We start from the raw sequence: 18,347 nt of genomic DNA, 5'->3' as shown, positions 1-18,347 counted from the left end.
ACTATGTTGCCCAGGCTGGTCTCAAACTCCTGGCCTCAAACAATCCTCCCACCTCAGCCTCCCAAACTCCCAGGATTACAGGCGTGAACCACTGCACCTGGCCAAAGAAAAGTTCTTAAAAGAACCATCCTTTAAATGAAGGATGAAGAAAAACATTCTTTTAAAGACATCTTAAAAGAAAAAGTAAGATTGACATAGCCAGAAAACAAGACTAATGAATTTGAAAGGTCAATAGAAAATATCCAGAATATCTGATGCCCCAAACATACAACATACATACACACACACAAACACACACACGAAAAGAGAGAGAACAGCACAAGAGATATGAGGAACACCATCAAAATTTCTAAGATACATGTAATTGGAGTCTGAGAAGAGCTGGGAGAGACCGAATGTGAAAGAAGCAATATTCAAATAAATAACAGCCAAGAATTTTTCAAATGTGATGAACCTATCAAGTCGAGAGCTCATTGAACCCCAAGAAAAATAAATAAAAGAAAAACCACTCTTAGGCACATCATAGTCAAAATCTAACAATTGACAATAAAGATAAAATATTAAAAGCACCCAGAGGGAAAAGACACACCACTTTCAAGAGAATAGCACTAAGAATGATGGCTGGCTTTCCAATGGAGCCAAATGAGGTCAAAAGACGAATAACGTCTTTAAATTCATGAAGCAAAACAATACTTGCCACACTAGAGTTCCTCAAAACTGAGAGTGAATGACAGCTATTCTCAAACAATGCCCACGAAAAGTACTACAGGATATTAAAAAAATAGTTCTCCAGGCTGAAGGAAACCAGTCCGAGATGGAAACACAGAAGTACAGAAAGGAATGAACAGCACTGGAAAGGGACTACATCTAAATGAAAGATGTGCGAGACCTCTCTAACAAAAATGACAGAACGCTGCTGAGAGATGCTAAGACATAAATAAGTGAGGACAAAGTTCATGTTCACAAATAAGAACACCAATAACATTAAGACGTCAGTTCCACCAAATTTATCTATGCATTTGGTATAATCCCAGTCAAAATTCCTAGAGGCTTTTCTTGGTAGAAGCTGACAAGCTGATAAAAGTTTATATGGAAAGGCAGAAGACCTAGAATAGCTAAGATAATCTCGGAGAAGAATAAAGCTACCAGATCTGAAGGCTTACTAAAGTTGCAGTATTTAAACTGTACAATAGTAGTGCAAGGAGAGACAAGTAGACCAAAGTAATGGAAAAGAGTCTAAGTATTACAGAGGATATAGCCACTGGAACTGGCATGCTGCACTACCAGGAGTGTAAATTGTTTCAATCACTGTGTAAAATCATTTGGGAACATTTAAAAGTACACCTAATTTACAACCCACAAATTATACTCTTAGATATATTCTCAAGAGAAATGAGTGTGTTTACAAAAAAAAAAAAAGTAATGTTCAGTTTGGCATTATATCTAGCAGCTAAATACCAGAAATGACCACTAAGAGTATACACTATGTTGACTGATTACAACAGAAAACTACATTTCAATACAAAATAGCTACCAGCATATGCAACATTAATGAATCTTGCTGATATAATGTTGAGGAAATGAAGCCGGACACACGAGAGTACTTATTATAATACATATTGTAAAATTTTATTTATGTAAAATTCAAGAAAGGCAAAACTACTCTAGGCGATAGAAGTCACGATATGATCACCCCCAGAAGGAAGGGGTACAATTTATGGGGAAGGAACACAGGAAACCCAGGAAACCTGGGTGATGGGAGTGTTCTATATCTTGATCTAGATGGTATTTGCATGGAAGCAAACCTATGTTAAAAATTCAATGAAAACTTTCATCTGCTCTCCCTCTCCCTCCCCTCTCCCCTTTCCACAGGCTCCCTCTCCCTCTCCCCTTTCCACGGTCTCCCTCTCATGCCGAGCCAAAGCTGGACTGTGCTGCTGCCATCTCGGCTCACTGCAACCTCCCTGCCTGATTCTCCTGCCTCAGCCTGCGGAGTGCCTGCGATTGCAGGCGCGCGCCGCCACGCCTGACTGGTTTTCGAATTTTTTTGGTGGAGACGGGGTTTCGCTGTGTTGGCCGGGATGGTCTCCAGCTCCTAACCGCGAGTGATCCGCCAGCCTGGGCCTCCCAAGGTGCCGGGATTGCAGACGGAGTCTCGTTAACTCAGGGCTCAATGGCGCCCAGGCTGGAGTGCAGTGGCGTGATCTCGGCTGGCTACAACCTCCACCTCCCAGCCGCCTGCCTTGGCCCCTCAAAGTGCAACATTGCAGCCTCTGCCCGGCTGCCACCCCGTCTGGGAAGTGAGGAGCGTCTCTGCCTGGCCGCCATCCCACCTGGGAAGTGAGGAGTGCCTCTTCCCGGCCGCCATCCCATCTAGGAAGTGAGGAGTCTCTGCCCGGCCGCCCATTGTCTGAGATGTAGGGAGCGCCTCTGCCCCGCTGCCCATCGTCTGAGATGTGGGGAGCGCCTATGCCCGGCCGCGACCCCGTCTGGGAGGTGAAGAGCGTCTCTGCCCGCCCGCCCGGTCTGAGAAGTGAGGAGACCCTCCGCCTGGCAGCCGCCCCGTCTGAGAAATGAGGAGCCCCTCCGCCCGGCTGCCACCCCGTCTGGGAAGTGAGGAGTGTCTCCGCCCGGCAGCCACCCCGTCTGGGAGGGAGGTGGGGGTCAGCCCCCGCCAGGCCAGCCGCCCCATCCGGGAGGGAGGTGGGGGGGTCAGCCCCCCGCCCGGCCAGCGTCCCCATCCGGGAGGTGAGGGGCGCCTCTGCCCGGCCGCCCCCACTGGGAAGTGAGGAGCCCCTCTGCCCGGCCACCACCCCGTCTGGGAGGTGTACCCAACAGCTCATTGAGAACGGGCCATGATGACAATGGCGGTTTTGTGGAATAGAAAAGGGGGCAAGGTGGGGAAAAGATTGAGAAATCGGATGGTTGCCGTGTCTGTGTAGAAAGAGGTAGATATGGGAGACTTTTCATTTTGTTCTGTACTAAGAAAAATTCTTCTGCCTTGGGATCCTGTTGATCTATCACCTTACCCCCAACCCTGTGCTCTCTGAAACATGTGCTGTGTCCACTCAGGGTTAAATGGATTAAGGGCGGTGCAAAATGTGCTTTGTTAAACAGATGCTTGAAGGCAGCATGCTCCTTAAGAGTCATCACCACTCCCTAATCTCAAGTACCCAGGGACACAAACACTCTGCCTAGGAAAACCAGAGACCTTTGTTCACTTGTTTGTCTGCTGACCTTCCCTCCACTACTGTCCTATGACCCTGCCAAATCCCCCTCTGCGAGAAACACCCAAGAATGATCAATAAAAAAAATAAAATAAAATAAAAATTAAAATTAAAAAAAAAAATTCAATGAACTGTATAGATGGAATTTGTGTAATTTACTTTATATAAGTTATACCCCAGTAAAACAATATAAAACCAGATATTTGTTGAAGACTTATCTGTTTGCTAAGTTATACCCAAAGCCCCTGCCTCTGTGTTCCCAAGACCCTTTATACATATATTTGTTACAGTGTAATCTACATTACACTAGAGATTATTGCTCAGTCACCGCAAGTGAGATTCCATCCCTCTCTGCATAGCCTGTATGCAAGTAGTAAATAAGTGTATGTTAGCTAAATTGGCTTTCTCCTTTTAGATGTTACATTTCCATAATGAAGAGGGATCTGATTGAAGAGAGTCTATTATGAAATATTATCTCTCTGATCTGAGTATGAATATTAATGGATCTTTTTTTCTTCTTCTTCTTCCATGAAAATAACATGATGATTCTCTCAAAAGGATTTGGCTAAAATCCTACAGTAAAGTGGTTAGAAAACTACAAATAGCTGAGGGGAAGAAATAAAAGTAGGAATCAAAGCTAGAAACGGCGGCATCTTGGCTCACACATCCCTGAATCCAGGTGCAAGTTGTGTGTGATAAACTTGGAATGAGGTACTTCCCTACCTACTCCTGTGAAGACGATTAGAAACACAAACACACAACTTCCAATTTTCTTAGGCAAAATAACAATCCATTTTAGAAACAGAAATCCAACCCAATGAGGGAAATTATACATTGTTCTTTCCCATACAAAATCTCTACCTGCTTTGCTGTTTTCCAGTATGGTCTCCGTCCCTAAGGGAGAGGGTTCTTACATTCTCTCCTAATCACTTAAGTGACACCGCAAAGATAAAACTCTAAAACCTTTGCCAGCAAGTAATCAGATTCCAAACCTAAGAGGGAGGGAAGAGGAGTAGGAAAACGTGGCAATTAAACAGTCATGGAGCTGTAATAGGAACCTGAAGTCTAAAAGTCTTGGTTCATTTTCTCATCATCTCTTGATTTGGCAGCTTCTTTTGTTGTTGTTTTTAAGAGACAATGACTCATTCTGTCACCCAGGCTGGACTACAGTGGCACAATCATAGCTCACTGCAGCCTCCACCTCCTGGTCTCAAGTGACTTCTGCATCAGCTTCCTGAGTAGCTGGGGCTACAGGCATGTGCCACCTCGCCCGGCTAATTTTTTAATTTTTCTAGGGACAGGGTCTCACTACATTGCCCAGGCTGGTCTCAAACTCTTGGCCTCAAGAAACCATCCCTCCACAGCCTCCCAAAGTGCCGGGGTTACAGGTGTGAGGAACCACACCTAGACAGGCATTAGCTTTTTATTGGTCTCTCTTTCTCTAATCTTACCTCTCTCCAAAAGCCACAAAAGGAATAAACTTTCACAAACACAATGGTATTCACATCTGTTTAAAATCCAACAATGGTAACCCATCCCCTTCCCAGCCCGAAATGGAAACTTCTTACATAACTTCCAACTTCCAAGGTCCTTGCTACCAGGCTCTTCCTCAGCCCATCCTGGCTCTGTGTTCCCACTACACTAAATTCCCTCTCAACATGGCAAACCCATGCCTCTTTATATTTGTCTGTGCTATTCACTTAACCTAGAACACCCCAGCTTCCCTTCTTCTCACAAATAATTCTATGATCTCTTGGGGCACCATTAGTGTCACTGTCCCTAGAAGGGCTACCCTGACTTACCCAGTTCAGGCTGTTCACCCCTAGTCTGTGACCCACAAGGACAATCTCAACATCAAGGCCAAAGACTGCGCTCACTCTAAGAACAAACAGGTATAATTTACGAGTTAAACATACGCCTAACTCACAACTCAGCAATTTTACTTCTAGGTATATTCTCAAGAGAAATGAGTGAATGTGTTTACTCCCCTCCCCAAACAAGTACAATAATGTTCACAGTAGCTTTATTCCTAATAGCCCCAAACCAGAAATGTACACCAAGAATACACACTATGTTACAAAGATACAATGGAAAATTACATTTCGATACAAAAAAAACTACGAGTACATGCAACACTAATGAATCTTGATGATATAATGTTGAGGAAATGCAGCTACACACACAATAATACATATCGTGAGAATTTATATAAAAGTCAAGAAAGGCAAAACGACTCTAGGTGATAGAAGTCAGGACATGATTACCTCCAGAAGAATGGGGTGTAACTGATGAGGAAAGAAACCCAGGAAACCTGGGTGATGGGAGTGTTCTGCATCTTGATCTGGATGATATTTGCATGGATGCAAAGCTATGTTAAAAATTCAATGAACTGTACAGATACAATTTGTGTAATTTACTTTATATAAGTTATACCCCAATAAAACAATATAAAAAGGATATTTGTTGAAGACCTATCTGTTTGCTAAGTTATACCCAAAGCCCCTGTGTTCAAGACCCTTTATATTGCTCTATAACAGCCGGTGAGATTCCAACCCGCACTCCCTGCATAGCCTGTACGCAGGTATACAAAAAAACAAAAATCGTGTTGATAATTTGGACTTCAGAGTTTTAGCAAAAAAATACTGGACTGACTTTAAGAACTATGTAGAGCTCCTCAAGGCTATGTATATGCAAGGACTATGGTGTAAAGATTCCCCAGTGGGAATTGCGTATGTGTGTGTACGGCATTGTTCTATTTGAGGCCACAGCAGCAGTCATGGGTTAGCTGAGTGCTGGGGGAATAACAAGTAGTAAAGATGGTAGGTTGATGCCTAAAATTATCCCCTGTATGCACGCTTCCCAAGTTAGAAAGAAGCTACAGACAAGTTTCCTATTACCTGCCTCCAGGTATCTTCCTCTTTCCTTCCCATGCAGAATTCCCCTGGGAGGGGAAAAGAAGATGGACAAGCAAGAAATGAGTTCCACACGAGGCGGTGGAAGATTGAGGAACAAGTGTTTAGCCGTACTCTCTTACGAGTGGCTTCCTTCCAGGGCACCAGGTGTGTCTGACATAGAGTAGTTGTTTATCAAATGTGAGAGGGCTCCTTCCTTAACCAAAAAAATCTCTATGTCCCCACTCAAATTCAGCACAATCAATCAGACAGGCAGTTATTTAAAAACTAACTTGGCACCACTGGGCTCTTTCCTGTCCCCTGCACCACAGCTGATCAGTGTCACCAGTCTCTAGTCCCATTCTCTTTCACACCTGAAGCTCCAGAGCTTGGGTCCAAGCCTGTTCACACTTACCTTCCATGTTTGCCTATGACAATGCTAGTCTTCCTATTCTTATTTTCCTCTTCTAAATCTCACCATCTGTTTGTATCATCCTGTTATAGTCTATGTATTTTTAAATAAAATATCTTTAAACTTTTCTGGAAAAAAGGCTGGGAAAGGCCAAGCATGGTGGCTTACGCCTGTAATCCTAGCACTTTGGGAGGCCAACATGAGTGGATTGCTTGAGCCCAGAAGTTCGAGATCAGCCTGAGCAACATGGTGAAACCATCACCCTACTAAAAACACAAAAATTAGCCGGGTGTGGTGGCACATGCCTGTAGTTCCAGCTGCTTGGGAGGCTGAGGTAGGAGGATGGCTTGAGCTCAGGAGGCAGAGGTTGCAGTGAGCCAAGATCATACCACTGCACTCCAGCCAGGGTGACAGAGACTCTGTCTCAATAAAATGTTGCTGCAACATGTAAAACACGAAGAGTACTCCTCACTACTCAGGCAACTTCCCACTTACTGCTATAAACAAACATACAAACTGAAGAAACAGCAAGTTGTTTACCACATTCCATGCTAAATGCACTCTACAAAATACAAAACTTCCATTTACTTGGTTATTTCCTTGGGCGCTCCCAGCTGCTCGAGACTTTAAGGTCTGGATTTTCTCAAAGACCAAGTTGACTTTCCTTTTAGTAGCATCGTCATTATCAGTGCTTCTGAAAAAGGGACAGCAGAGAAAACAATGAGGGGCACAACCACTGGTCTCAGAACAATTTATATGTCATGACACACACCCAACAGGTCCTTTAAGGAGATAATTTGCAGGAGCTGTGAATTAATTAAAGCCTCAGACAAAATCAGTGTGAGAGTAGGATGGATGGTGTCTTTTTTTTTTTTTTTTTTTCAAATAAATGATGTGTTACCACTCAATTTGGGACAGGGTTCCCACTTGCAAATATGTGAGAGGGACGTAAACACATCCTCAGTAAGCTTGGAGAAGACATCCAGTGAACATTTAGTAATTTGTTGTTTGATTCAAATGCTCATGTCCATTCCAAAAAGAATTCTCCTTTTCTTTGAAGGAGATATGTGTATATCTCTCTCACACACACAAACATGCTGTACATCTGAATCTTACACTAAGAATGATCTACAATGATCTTTGTTTAACCTATGTTTAAAAAAATAAAACACCTAAGCCAAGATTATCAACATGGCAGCCCTTTGTCTGGGCTTTCACAGGTAACACTGGGATACTAAGTTTCATTAACTTCTACCACACCCTCAGCAATTAGAAGAAAAAGATTTAAAATAAACTTCCTTCAACAGGCACCTCCCACTAAAGTCTGTCTTACCAATGTCTCAATAAATCATGTGCCAAAAAATACATACATAAAAGAATGTAATGAATTTTGGCCAGGTGTGGTGGCTCATGTCTGTCATCTCAGCACTTTGGGAGGCAGATGCTGGTGGATCACTTGAGGTCAGGAGTTTGAGATCATCCTTGCCAATATGATGAAACTGTGTCTCTACTAAAAATACAAAAATTAGCCAGACATGGTGGCGCACACCTATAATCCCAGCTACTCAGGTGGCTGAGGCAGGAGAATCTCTTGAACCTGGGAGGTGGGGGTTGCAGTGAGCCAAGATCATGCCACCGCATTCCAGCCTGGATGACAGAGTGAGACTCTGTCTCAAAAAATAAAAAAAAAATAATGAATTTTAAAAGTCAAGATTTCTTCTACCTTAATCTTAACATGGTAAAGTCTTCCACAGGGAGATACTAATAACCAGTTCTTAGCTAGATTAATCTTTCGGGTTACTTTTTTTTCCCCCCTTTCAAAAGATCCCCTGTTTTATATTTTGAGCCTTACTATGTTGTTGGCTCTAAAACTGACAAATAATTGTAAGGCACAATACAAAAATATACAGTATTTTGATACCAATGAGGATTTGCCAACTGGCTGGTTTTCAGTCATGTAGGCTGTAAAGCTTTTTTCTTTATCCTTCCTCTTAATCATATCTGTTGAGAGAATTGAAACAGAAACTTCAAATTCCTTGCTCAAGTTCCAGCACAGTTAGTATCTAAGTAAGGGCTGAAACCCTGATTATTCCACCTCAACCACCAAGATAAGCATGGAAAGCACTGCTTTTAAATGACTCACACATGCTTTCAAAATAATGGAAGCAGGGGTTCTTGGCCAATGTTAACTCTGGGGAGGGGAGGTGTTTTTATTTGTAACTTCTAAAGGACTACCACATTGCATGGAAGAATTCAAGGTGACGGCGGACTCCATTCAAACCTGAAGAGTAGACACTCTTCCTATCTTTGAATTTGCTTTTGAAATAGTAAAGGGTCACTTTAAAAATGTATTCATTTTAATTTTTAAAGTATGGTGTCCTTTCCTACACACCCCTCCCAAAGCCCCCACCCCATACCACACAAGACAAATGCCGTCAGGAAAACCCCAGCCATTGAGTTTTAACCCTCCAACGGCTGGCACAGGGCAAGAAAGGAAGGTAACCCTTAAGGCCTCGGAAAAGGAAATTAAGAGTCCCACCAGAAACAACAATACTTTGCTCTTTCAGAGGAAAAATCACTAACCCTTCTTTGAGGTAATTGTAGAGAATCTGCTTAGCTGTCTCCTCATTGGTTTGCTGAGTGAGCTCTTGCTGGCCCTTTAAGAGATCCGGTGTGGCCTGGAACATAAGGCCTGTTGTTAGACCATGAGGATGAAGTTCCCAGAGGCTTCCAAATACCAAACAATTCCTCCAGTGAGCATCCTTCTTAGAGCCAGTTACAACATTTACCAGCTTCATAATCTTGGGGAAGTTACTTAACTTCTCCTCGCCTCAATTTTCTCACCTGTAAATTGAGGTTAACAGGTACTACCTGCACAGGGTTGGTGCAATCCTGTAATATATAACAAATAGTGCCTAGCACTTAGCTACTTTTTTTTTTTACCATTTTATCAATATCATTTTTTTTATTGTTACTATCAAAACACTAAATGTGCCACTTAGATTCTCACTTGACAATTAACCTAAATGAAAATTAACCTAATTTTTCAGGCTAGAAATTAACCCAGTCACTCAGTTTTATGAGGAAAATTAATATATCTACACAAACCTAACTATTCAGCCTCTGTGTAGAAACAAATTCTGCATACTTTCAGATCTCATGCATACACAAACAAAACAATTGGGCCTCTCTGTAGCGTCTGCCAAGTTACTTTACAGAGAGATCACAATGGGAATCCAGCTGAACTTCAAAGAACCCAGAAAACTATACAATTGGCAGTAGGACATCATCAGTAGGACACAATTGGATCCTGAAACAGATCAGCTGTGTGATTCCTGATACAAGATTGAGGATGTGTAATTCCTATGGCCTCCTGCAGCATGAGTACATCATTAGATTATTTAGAAGGAAGAGAAAAAAAAAAAAACAAACAGGAATCGCACTAGTGTTACCTGAGTATTTGAGGCCGAAGGAAATGTCTTCACGGAAATTTTCTTGGCACCAGAATCAGGCGAAGTTGCTGCTGCCCGGTTCTGTAACATCAGCGTAGCGGTGGCTGTTTTCACCTCCTCCTCCTTTTTACTCTGTGCACCAAGGGAGGGCGCACGGATCACTGTACTTTCCTGACTACCTCTGGTTTCCAGAACTTTCCCATCTATGTTCGACTGGGGAGGACTGGAATGGGCACATGAAGCCCCGTGCGCTGCTCCCTGCAGCTTTGCAAAGGTGCGGCCCACGCTATGTTTCCCACGGCGCTCCTGAGACAGTGGCCGCTGCGGGCACACCTGGGAAGGCCGGAGGAGGTGTTCGCTTGACTTGCCCAAGTTCCTACTGAATTCAATCAGGTACTCCGAGTTCCCTTGGAGGCCAAAAGGAAAGGCGCTATCCACGCTTCTGGATCTTTTCCTGTCATCTGGATTAATTCTGTTTCGCTTCCCAGACCTTCCTCTTCTCTGAAGCCCAGGTTTTTGATCAAATTTTTCAATTAACTGATCCACACCAGGAATTGATCCTGTATCAATATCCCGTCCAGTTCCTGGCAGGAAGGGAATATACCTTCTGTTTTCATGACGATTGACGTTGTCGGCATGGATGGCACATTCCTGATCATCCAGTAAAAACCTGTACAAAGAGTTGGCTGACGTGGGAGTTGTGGATGACGAGGAGGACCTCCGGGACCGAGCTCCATCCAGGACGGGTCCCGCTGAATCCTGTCGCCGGAAGGGAAGAACATCTGGCCTGGTTTTCTTGGTTTCAGGGTGGGCATGTGGGCTGTGGGCAGTCAGGGGCCTCCCGCTAGTGGAAAGGGCCTCCTCTCCCACCCTCTCCTTGGTGCAGCTCTGAACGTTTACACACACTGAGGTCTGCTTTTTGGGGTCCTCTATGACCACGGAGCTGCATAAACGAATAGCTGTCACACCAGATTTGGCCGGGTCTTCCAAGGACGGACTGGTAGGCTGGGAATTGCTAGGTTTGGGAAAGCAAGTCCAAGGCTTCTTATTGTTGATGCCTTCTTCTGTCAACTTTTTTAGCCAATTATTCTCAGAAGGCTGGTGATTTTGTAAGTTCAACTCATTCTTTTCAGGGTCATAGGGTTGCAAAAGCTCTGGATGCCTCTGAAAGTTCAGCAGGTGAGATGGCTTCACAGACCCGTCTTTGCGATCTAGAACTCCATTCTTGCCCTCATGGAGCAGGGGCTGTTTCAGGTTTCTTATTGGGCTAGGCTGGGCGTATGGGTTTTCTGGAAGCTGCAGTTCTTCACTGTTCTCCTTTGGCACAGAACCATTGCTGGAATGTAGAGGCAGGTTATTTATCACTGGAGGTGGAAAGGGTGGCCCATTTTCAGAAAACGATGTGCCTGCTAGGCACCGTTCTGTGTTATTCAGGACAATATAGGGGTGACCATCAATTCCCTGGACCCGAATACTGACACCGTAGGAGCCTGCCTTGGAGTTCTGGGAACTCCTTGATTTTTGGGTATCATCACTTGCGAGTCTCAGATGGACCCCATATTCCTGCTGCACATGTTGATATTCACCGAAATACAGCTCCATGGTTCACTGTTCCAGCTACCAGGGAGAGATGGGGTAAAAAGAGGACATTAGGTTAGAATTACATCTGTTTAAATGAAGACTGAAATAATTAGGAAGGGGAAACTTCAAAGTTCAAAGAAAACAAGACATTTTAAACAGCAAAGACACCTCAGAACCAAGTGCTGAAGGGCAGCCCTCTGGTGACCCAGCAGGACTTTCTGGATGCCCTTCAGCTCACGTGGCCACTGAGTTTGTCAACACTGGGTTTGAACCCTGGCCTGAGGGCAGACAACCCATGTAATGACCTGACACTTTTGGCATAGCTTCATTATTCTGACTTTGTTATTCTGTTTTGGGCTGTTCTGGTTGCTTTTTTTTTTTTTTTTTTTTTTGTTTAGTTGGTTTCCTGAAACTTTATGCTGTTTATTTTTAACCAATAGGATGTTCCAGTTACCAGCATTTGAGAACTAGGTACTTTTCCATGAAAATAATTAAGAGCTAAGGAATTCTGACGCTCACCATTTTTCTTTGTTACTCTGCAGTTCATTTTCCCCTCAAAACACTTTCAGCCTTTTTTACCCACAATCTTGCTGCAAAATCTTTAACACTACTATTTGAATATAATGTTTCCAACACTTTTACCATAAGGAATCAGTTGTTTGTGAGACTGACAGTGAAATTAAATGATTATAAATCATTTTCAATCTTTTCTTCTTAGCAAAAAAGTTCAATAGCATATTGATCTGGAAAATGTTATTTAAAAAATGAAGAACACTCAGGGCTCTGTATTTTGTGATGGGTCCTGATGCCAAGAATAGTTGCCGTCGCCTTTCTGGTGTGTGGCCAACCTTGTCAGATGACTGCAGAGAGCTCACCAAGCAGGATGCTCACCCTGCCTCACACTCCGAGGTTCCTCACCAGAAATTCACTTCTAACACTTCGCAAAACAGCAATGGCAAAGGGACTCCAGGAAGAACAGTAGCAACTGGTCACAAATAACAGTTGTCTTTTTTTTTTTCCCACTTTTGAGAGACTTTTTGAGTTTTCCTTCTATTCTAGAGTCAATCTACTAGCACATTTTCCAAGAAAATCATCTATTCCATCCAATTTTCAAATTTATTTGCAGAATTTTGGTAGGATAAATCATTTATTATCTAATGTTGTGTTTTCTTCTATTTCTTGATTACACTGGTAGAATATATATGTGTATGTATTTTTTTAAATTGTTTCCCTAAAGAACTAGCTCCTGGATTTATCAAGCATTTTTTTAATTTTCAACTTTACTGAGTTCTAGTTTGATTTTTATTATTTCCTTCCACTTTCCTTTGTTTTATTTTGTTGTTCTATTTCTAACTCCTTGACTTGGATGCTTTACTTGTTTATTTTCATTCTTTAATCACATAAATTGTGGTTTGTAACTATGTCACTTAAAAATTATGTCAGTTCCTACTAATAGACTCCCCACATAGCAGCTTAAGACAGGAACTTTTCCCCAGAGATAGGAAGTCTAGGACTGAAAGAGACCCTGGGATAAGGAGCACCCCTTCTATCTTTCCACTCATCTGTCTTTAACATATGATTAAAGATAGCTTATGATTACGATTACAAGATAGCTGATCCAGCATCACATAGCCCAAAAGCTTAGGCCAAGTGACTCAACCTTCTTTTTAAATAGCTTTCCTGGAATCCCCACCTAACAATAATCCCATATATCTTATTAGTGAGAACTTAATCATATGGCCACCCCCAGCCGCAAGGGAGATTGGAAAATAGGGTACTTAAGCTGGTCATCAACATGCAACAAAATCAATGTTCTGTTAGTAAAAAGAGAGGAGAATGGACTTTAGAAAGGCAGCAAACAGTTTCCACCACAGTAATGTTTCTATTACTATTTTCTAGATAGTTTCTGTTTGGGGTTTTGATTTCTGCTTTGACCCAAGATTTGATTCTGAGAAAGTTGTTGCATATGTAGTATTTTGTTGCTGTGCTGTTTTTGTTTGGAGGGTCTTTATTTGTAAATGTTGCTAATCTCTACCTGTATTGTGGTCAGAAAATGAAGTCTCTACCATTTCTTCCTTTTTAAATATATTGAGCTTCCCTCTGTGAGCAAATATACGGATAATGTTTGTCAATGCTTCACGGATACTAGGTGTAGTCTCCATTTTAAGGGATAACATTCAAAATCTATCCATCTGTACAACCTTAATAATTATGTTGTTTGGCTCTAGCACATCTTTACTTGTTTTGTCTCTCTGTTCTGTCTTGGGGCTTTCTGAATATATTCAGTTTCCTACTAGTAGCATAGTGTTGTCAGTTTTGCTTGGTGATAATTCTTTTAAATCTCAAACATTTTAGATACTATCATTTACCACTTTAAAGATAGGAACAACTCAGAGAGGTACATTCATCTGTAATATTTATCATTATCTCACCAATTCCAAATATTTCATTGTCAACTTTCATTTTCAGTTATACTATTATTTTTAAATAATTTATTTTTTAATCAAAGTAAAATAAGTGAAAACCTACATTCTTCAGCTTCCCTTCCCTGATCCTGAACACACTGCACATGAGGGAAAAAAAAAAAAAACACCTGCAAATTTCAGCTATTTCTTCTAATACTTACCTCCCTTTTGCTAAACAATATTCCTGACTGTGATTCCTTAACTTATTGGTTCTACATAGGGTGGATACCACACCATACATACAAGTCTCTCATTTGGCTAACCTACCAATAATAAAATCAAGAGTCAACTATTTACATTATTATGACAATATAAATATTCACTAAAAAATTATATACTATGGTCTTACAGAACTTTTCTTATAAAATTTTTACTTTTCTAGCGTTAATGATCGATTACTGTTTTACTTGTCTTTTCTATATACCTATCCTTAAATCTTTCCCTCAACTACATTACATCTGTTAGATGCTTATCAGTATTAATTTCCAAATGATCAAAATATCAGGTAATTTGGTGACCTCTTTTTTACAGTCTTCCCTCCTCCTACCCTATATTAGGGTCTCATTGCTCTCTTCCTTTTGTGTTATATTATTTTCTGGGTTTCATGTCTTCCTCTTTGTTAGTTTACCCAATTGGTCTGATAGAAGACACTTCCAGTAGTTTTCTAAGAAAAAGTCCAATGGAAAAAAAATTTGACTCCTTGTATTTTGAAAAACGTCTTTATTCTATGCTTACTTTTGATTGGTGGTCTAGCTGGACATAGAAGCCAGGTCAGAAATAATTTCCATCGTATTTTTTAAAGCTTTGCAAACTTCATTATCTTCTAGCTTCCAAGGATGTTTTTAAGAATTCTGAAGCTCTCATTGTACCCTTTCCTTTGTGTGTGACCTGTTTACGTTCCCCTTAAAGCTTTTAGGACCTTTTATCACTGGTGTTCTGAAATTTCATAATGGCATACCCAGGTGTGGGTTTTATAAAATTGGGGAAAGTGGACTCTTTTATAAAACATGAGCACATAATATATATATTCTTTCAATTTGGAAATTCATGTCTTTAGTTCTATAAAATATTTTTGCATTCTTTCTGTGATAATGTTCAGATTACTATTTTATTTTGTTCTTGGTTTCTGCATCTACTATAATAGCAATGTTGAATTTTTTAGATCACATTTTAATTTTTCATATTTCTTTTCTCTCCTGCTTTTTACCTCCATCTTTTTTGTTCTACTTTTCAGAGATACAACTTCAACATTTTTTAAATTCCAGTATTTAATTTGTAATACTCAATAGCTCTTTCTTGTTCTCTAATTGCTCCTCTTTCATAAATGTTATTATTATTTTGGATATGAAATAACTTCTCTCTGCAAGGAAAACTGCAACTTTTTTCTAAAAACACGTTTTCTCTGCTTTCTGCAACAACACCATCTTCTGCACGGTTGTTCTTTTCCTGTTTTGGCCCCTACTTTTCATATTGAAGGCTTTGGTAATACACCTGATGAACCCTGACTGCCTGATCCTATTTAAGAATGAAGGACCAAAGCAGATTGGCGGCTCTGCAAGTGTGGAAAAGACTATTAGTTGGTGAGTGTCAATTAATGTGAAAGAAAAAAGTATTCCACTGAAGAACCCATACATTTCAGTTATCTGGGGGCATTTTTTTCTGGAGTTGTTCAATTTCTCAAGGAAAGTCTTCCACTTCATTGCTGGGGCTGCACACGCCTGGCTGCTGCCATCATGGACAGAGCGGAAGAGTGACCAAGCTCCCAGCTGTCATCAGTTTCTCTTTTTAGTCACCCCCACCAACACCCCAACACCATTCCAGTTCCATTTCTCCAGAGAACAGACCTCCAGGCTGCTGCTGGGGTGGGGAAGGGAGACAGGGACAGGGTGTAGGGTCTAATTATGCTGGTTTTAATAACTCCCTATATTTGGCCCATCTCTCTGGCCTACTATGGTAACAATGCCTTCCCACTTCTGAGCCTCTCTGTGGTTCTGCAGGCAAAGCACCTCATTTCAGCAATGTGGGCACTTTGGGTGGAGGGGTCTAACCCTCAGCCAGCCCGGGGATCACCCCTGCATCGTTGCAGGAGTTGCCACCAAAGCCTCCACTGCCATTTTTTGCCTCTTGCAGGTTTAAACATTTTTTCTCCCCTTACTATCATTTGAGTGGAATTTTGAAAAGGAGAAGAACTTCTAAACTTATCTGGTTTGACAAGGCTACTAATATCATAAAACAACTCAATACTAAGGACAAGTACAGCGAGCTTGCCTTAGACTAATGAAGTGATGTGTGAGGGCTGACACCAAAATAACCAGGTGTGTCTTAACCCCTTTTTTCTGAGCAGCATTGACATATTTTATTCTGCATCTCTAAAAGTCTTCATATTTGTTAAAGTTTCTAATAATCTTTTTGAACAGAAGAAATTTTTTGTGTGTGGTATTTACTAAATGGGGTTATTCTACTCACCAATAAGTGTTGTAAGAAAAATCAGTTCTTATGCTGACACTGACTTTTCAATGAAAATATTTCCTCTTTTATTAGTAAAATTCTTGTGCAGGATTTATGGTCCATTTGAATAGCTATTCCTACTACAGTCAACACTAATTACATTTCAATCTTTGAATAAAGCCACCTTGGCTTATTACAATCTTAACTCCCTGTTGGTAAATTAATCCACATATTTAAATTTCATGAAACATCCACAATTTACATTTCCTTGACAACAAACCTCAATCCAATATTTTCATGGAACAACATTTCTCAGCTGGGCACTGGTGTCTTAAGCAAATGTGGATTTCCTTCCCAATCAAAGTGTAAACACTGAATTAATTAATGAATTTAGGGACAGCTGTTCTCCACTTTCAGGCACTGGGCCACGTTTACAATCCTAATGCACACCACAGACACGCTTGCGCCGTCGGGGACTAAGCCTAACCAAAGGCTTACATAATTTGGCAGTAAACGCTGATCAATTGCCAGGATGCAACATTGTGGCACTTGGCAAATAAAAGTGGTGTTTTGGAGTGGAAATAATACTTTATGAAAAGACTGCTAAATGATGATAATTGCTTTAGTTAGCGAGATCAGTGAGTGTGTTTGTAAGAACAAAGGGCTTAGCTCTTGGAAGAACTATGAACATATGCCAGAAAGAAACATTTCCTCTCTCTGGGCCATCACATGTTATCAGCTGAGCATGGAGATTAGTCACGTAATGCTGGTCCACACATCCCCGCCCCACAACTCTAATTCTCAGTGGCACCTCCAGGACCTGCATGCATATTCACCAGCCATTCCAGGGGCCCTGTAGCTACTGAGGAAATGCAACCAGGCAATCTGAAACCTTCACCTTTATGCTGTGGCTGGCCCTTGCCTCCAAGGACAAGAGTCCCCATCAGTCAAGCCAGGCTGGCTCAAGCAATCGGCATAGTACCTAGCATGGGGCAGAGACTCTAGGTATGTTTGCTTTGAACAAGTAATTCTATTTTACCACACAAATCACTTAAAAGAGCATCTAATACAGTGGGTAGAGAGGTGATGAGTCTCAGTGCAGTCTTGAGTTTAATTTTAGGAAATAAGAATTCATCCACCAACCAAAAAGTAATTTCCCCTGAGTGGGATCCTGTGACTGCCTCATTTAGAGAGAAGATACTGCCAGTCTGATGATAAACACGAGCTAAACCCTCTAAACCCAGGGTGGCCAATCTTTTGGCTTCCCTGGGCCACATTGGAAGAAGACCAATTGTCTTGGGCCACACATAAAATGCACTAACACTAATGATAGCTGATGAGGTTTAAAAAAAAAATTACAAAAAAAACTCAAATTGTTTTAAGAATGTTTACGAATTTGCTTTGGGCGCATTCAAAGCCATCCTGGGCCACAGGCAGCCCACGGGCCGCAGGTTGGACAAGCTTGCTAAACAGTGGTTAACACATCTACTCCTAAAGGATGTGTCTGTGGAACTAGTGGGAAGACAGAATTTTGTATGGGGATATTCACACTAGAACCTCAACCAGATGAAATTGAAAGATCAGGGTGTGGAAAGCCAAGATTAGCAAAACACATATTAGTTTCAATGTATTCCCTAACATGACAGAAAGAGGCAGCCTTACCTAAACTGAGCTTTATGTTTTCTCTCTACGTGTTTTATAGTGCAAATGTAGGAAACTGACCAAACTCTTCAGATTTTAAAGGAAGTGTCTTTGTATACAGTCAACCCTTCAGAACTCCCTGGGAAAACAATTTCAAAAATAAACTTGAGGTTTGGAAATGAAAGCAGAGTTGCTCTCTGTTTCACACAGTTCAGGATGGTTTGAATGTC

The 18,347-nt window shown here is 41.4% G+C and overlaps 1 protein-coding gene across 5 annotated transcripts in view; it reads right to left on the bottom strand.

Moving 5' to 3' along the window:
- Positions 1–18,347, bottom strand: part of CGNL1 (cingulin like 1) — a 173,147-nt gene that overhangs the window by 99,930 nt on the left and 54,870 nt on the right. For all 5 annotated transcript variants that reach the window (XM_055364037.2, XM_031002321.3, XM_031002320.3 and 2 more), the window contains exons 2-4: positions 9,983–11,599; positions 9,114–9,208; positions 7,119–7,224 (exon numbers count right to left, since the gene is read on the bottom strand). In XM_055364037.2, the coding sequence (XP_055220012.1) occupies positions 7,119–7,224; positions 9,114–9,208; positions 9,983–11,584 (1,803 nt within the window). In that variant the 5' untranslated portion in view covers positions 11,585–11,599. The remainder of the gene's footprint in view (positions 1–7,118; positions 7,225–9,113; positions 9,209–9,982; positions 11,600–18,347) is intronic.

Source organism: Gorilla gorilla, chromosome 16 (genome assembly GCF_029281585.2).
Source record: "Gorilla gorilla gorilla isolate KB3781 chromosome 16, NHGRI_mGorGor1-v2.1_pri, whole genome shotgun sequence".
Lineage (NCBI taxonomy): Eukaryota > Metazoa > Chordata > Mammalia > Primates > Hominidae > Gorilla > Gorilla gorilla.
Note: the sequence above shows the minus strand (reverse complement) of the source record. Positions and strands in the feature narration are given on the sequence as shown.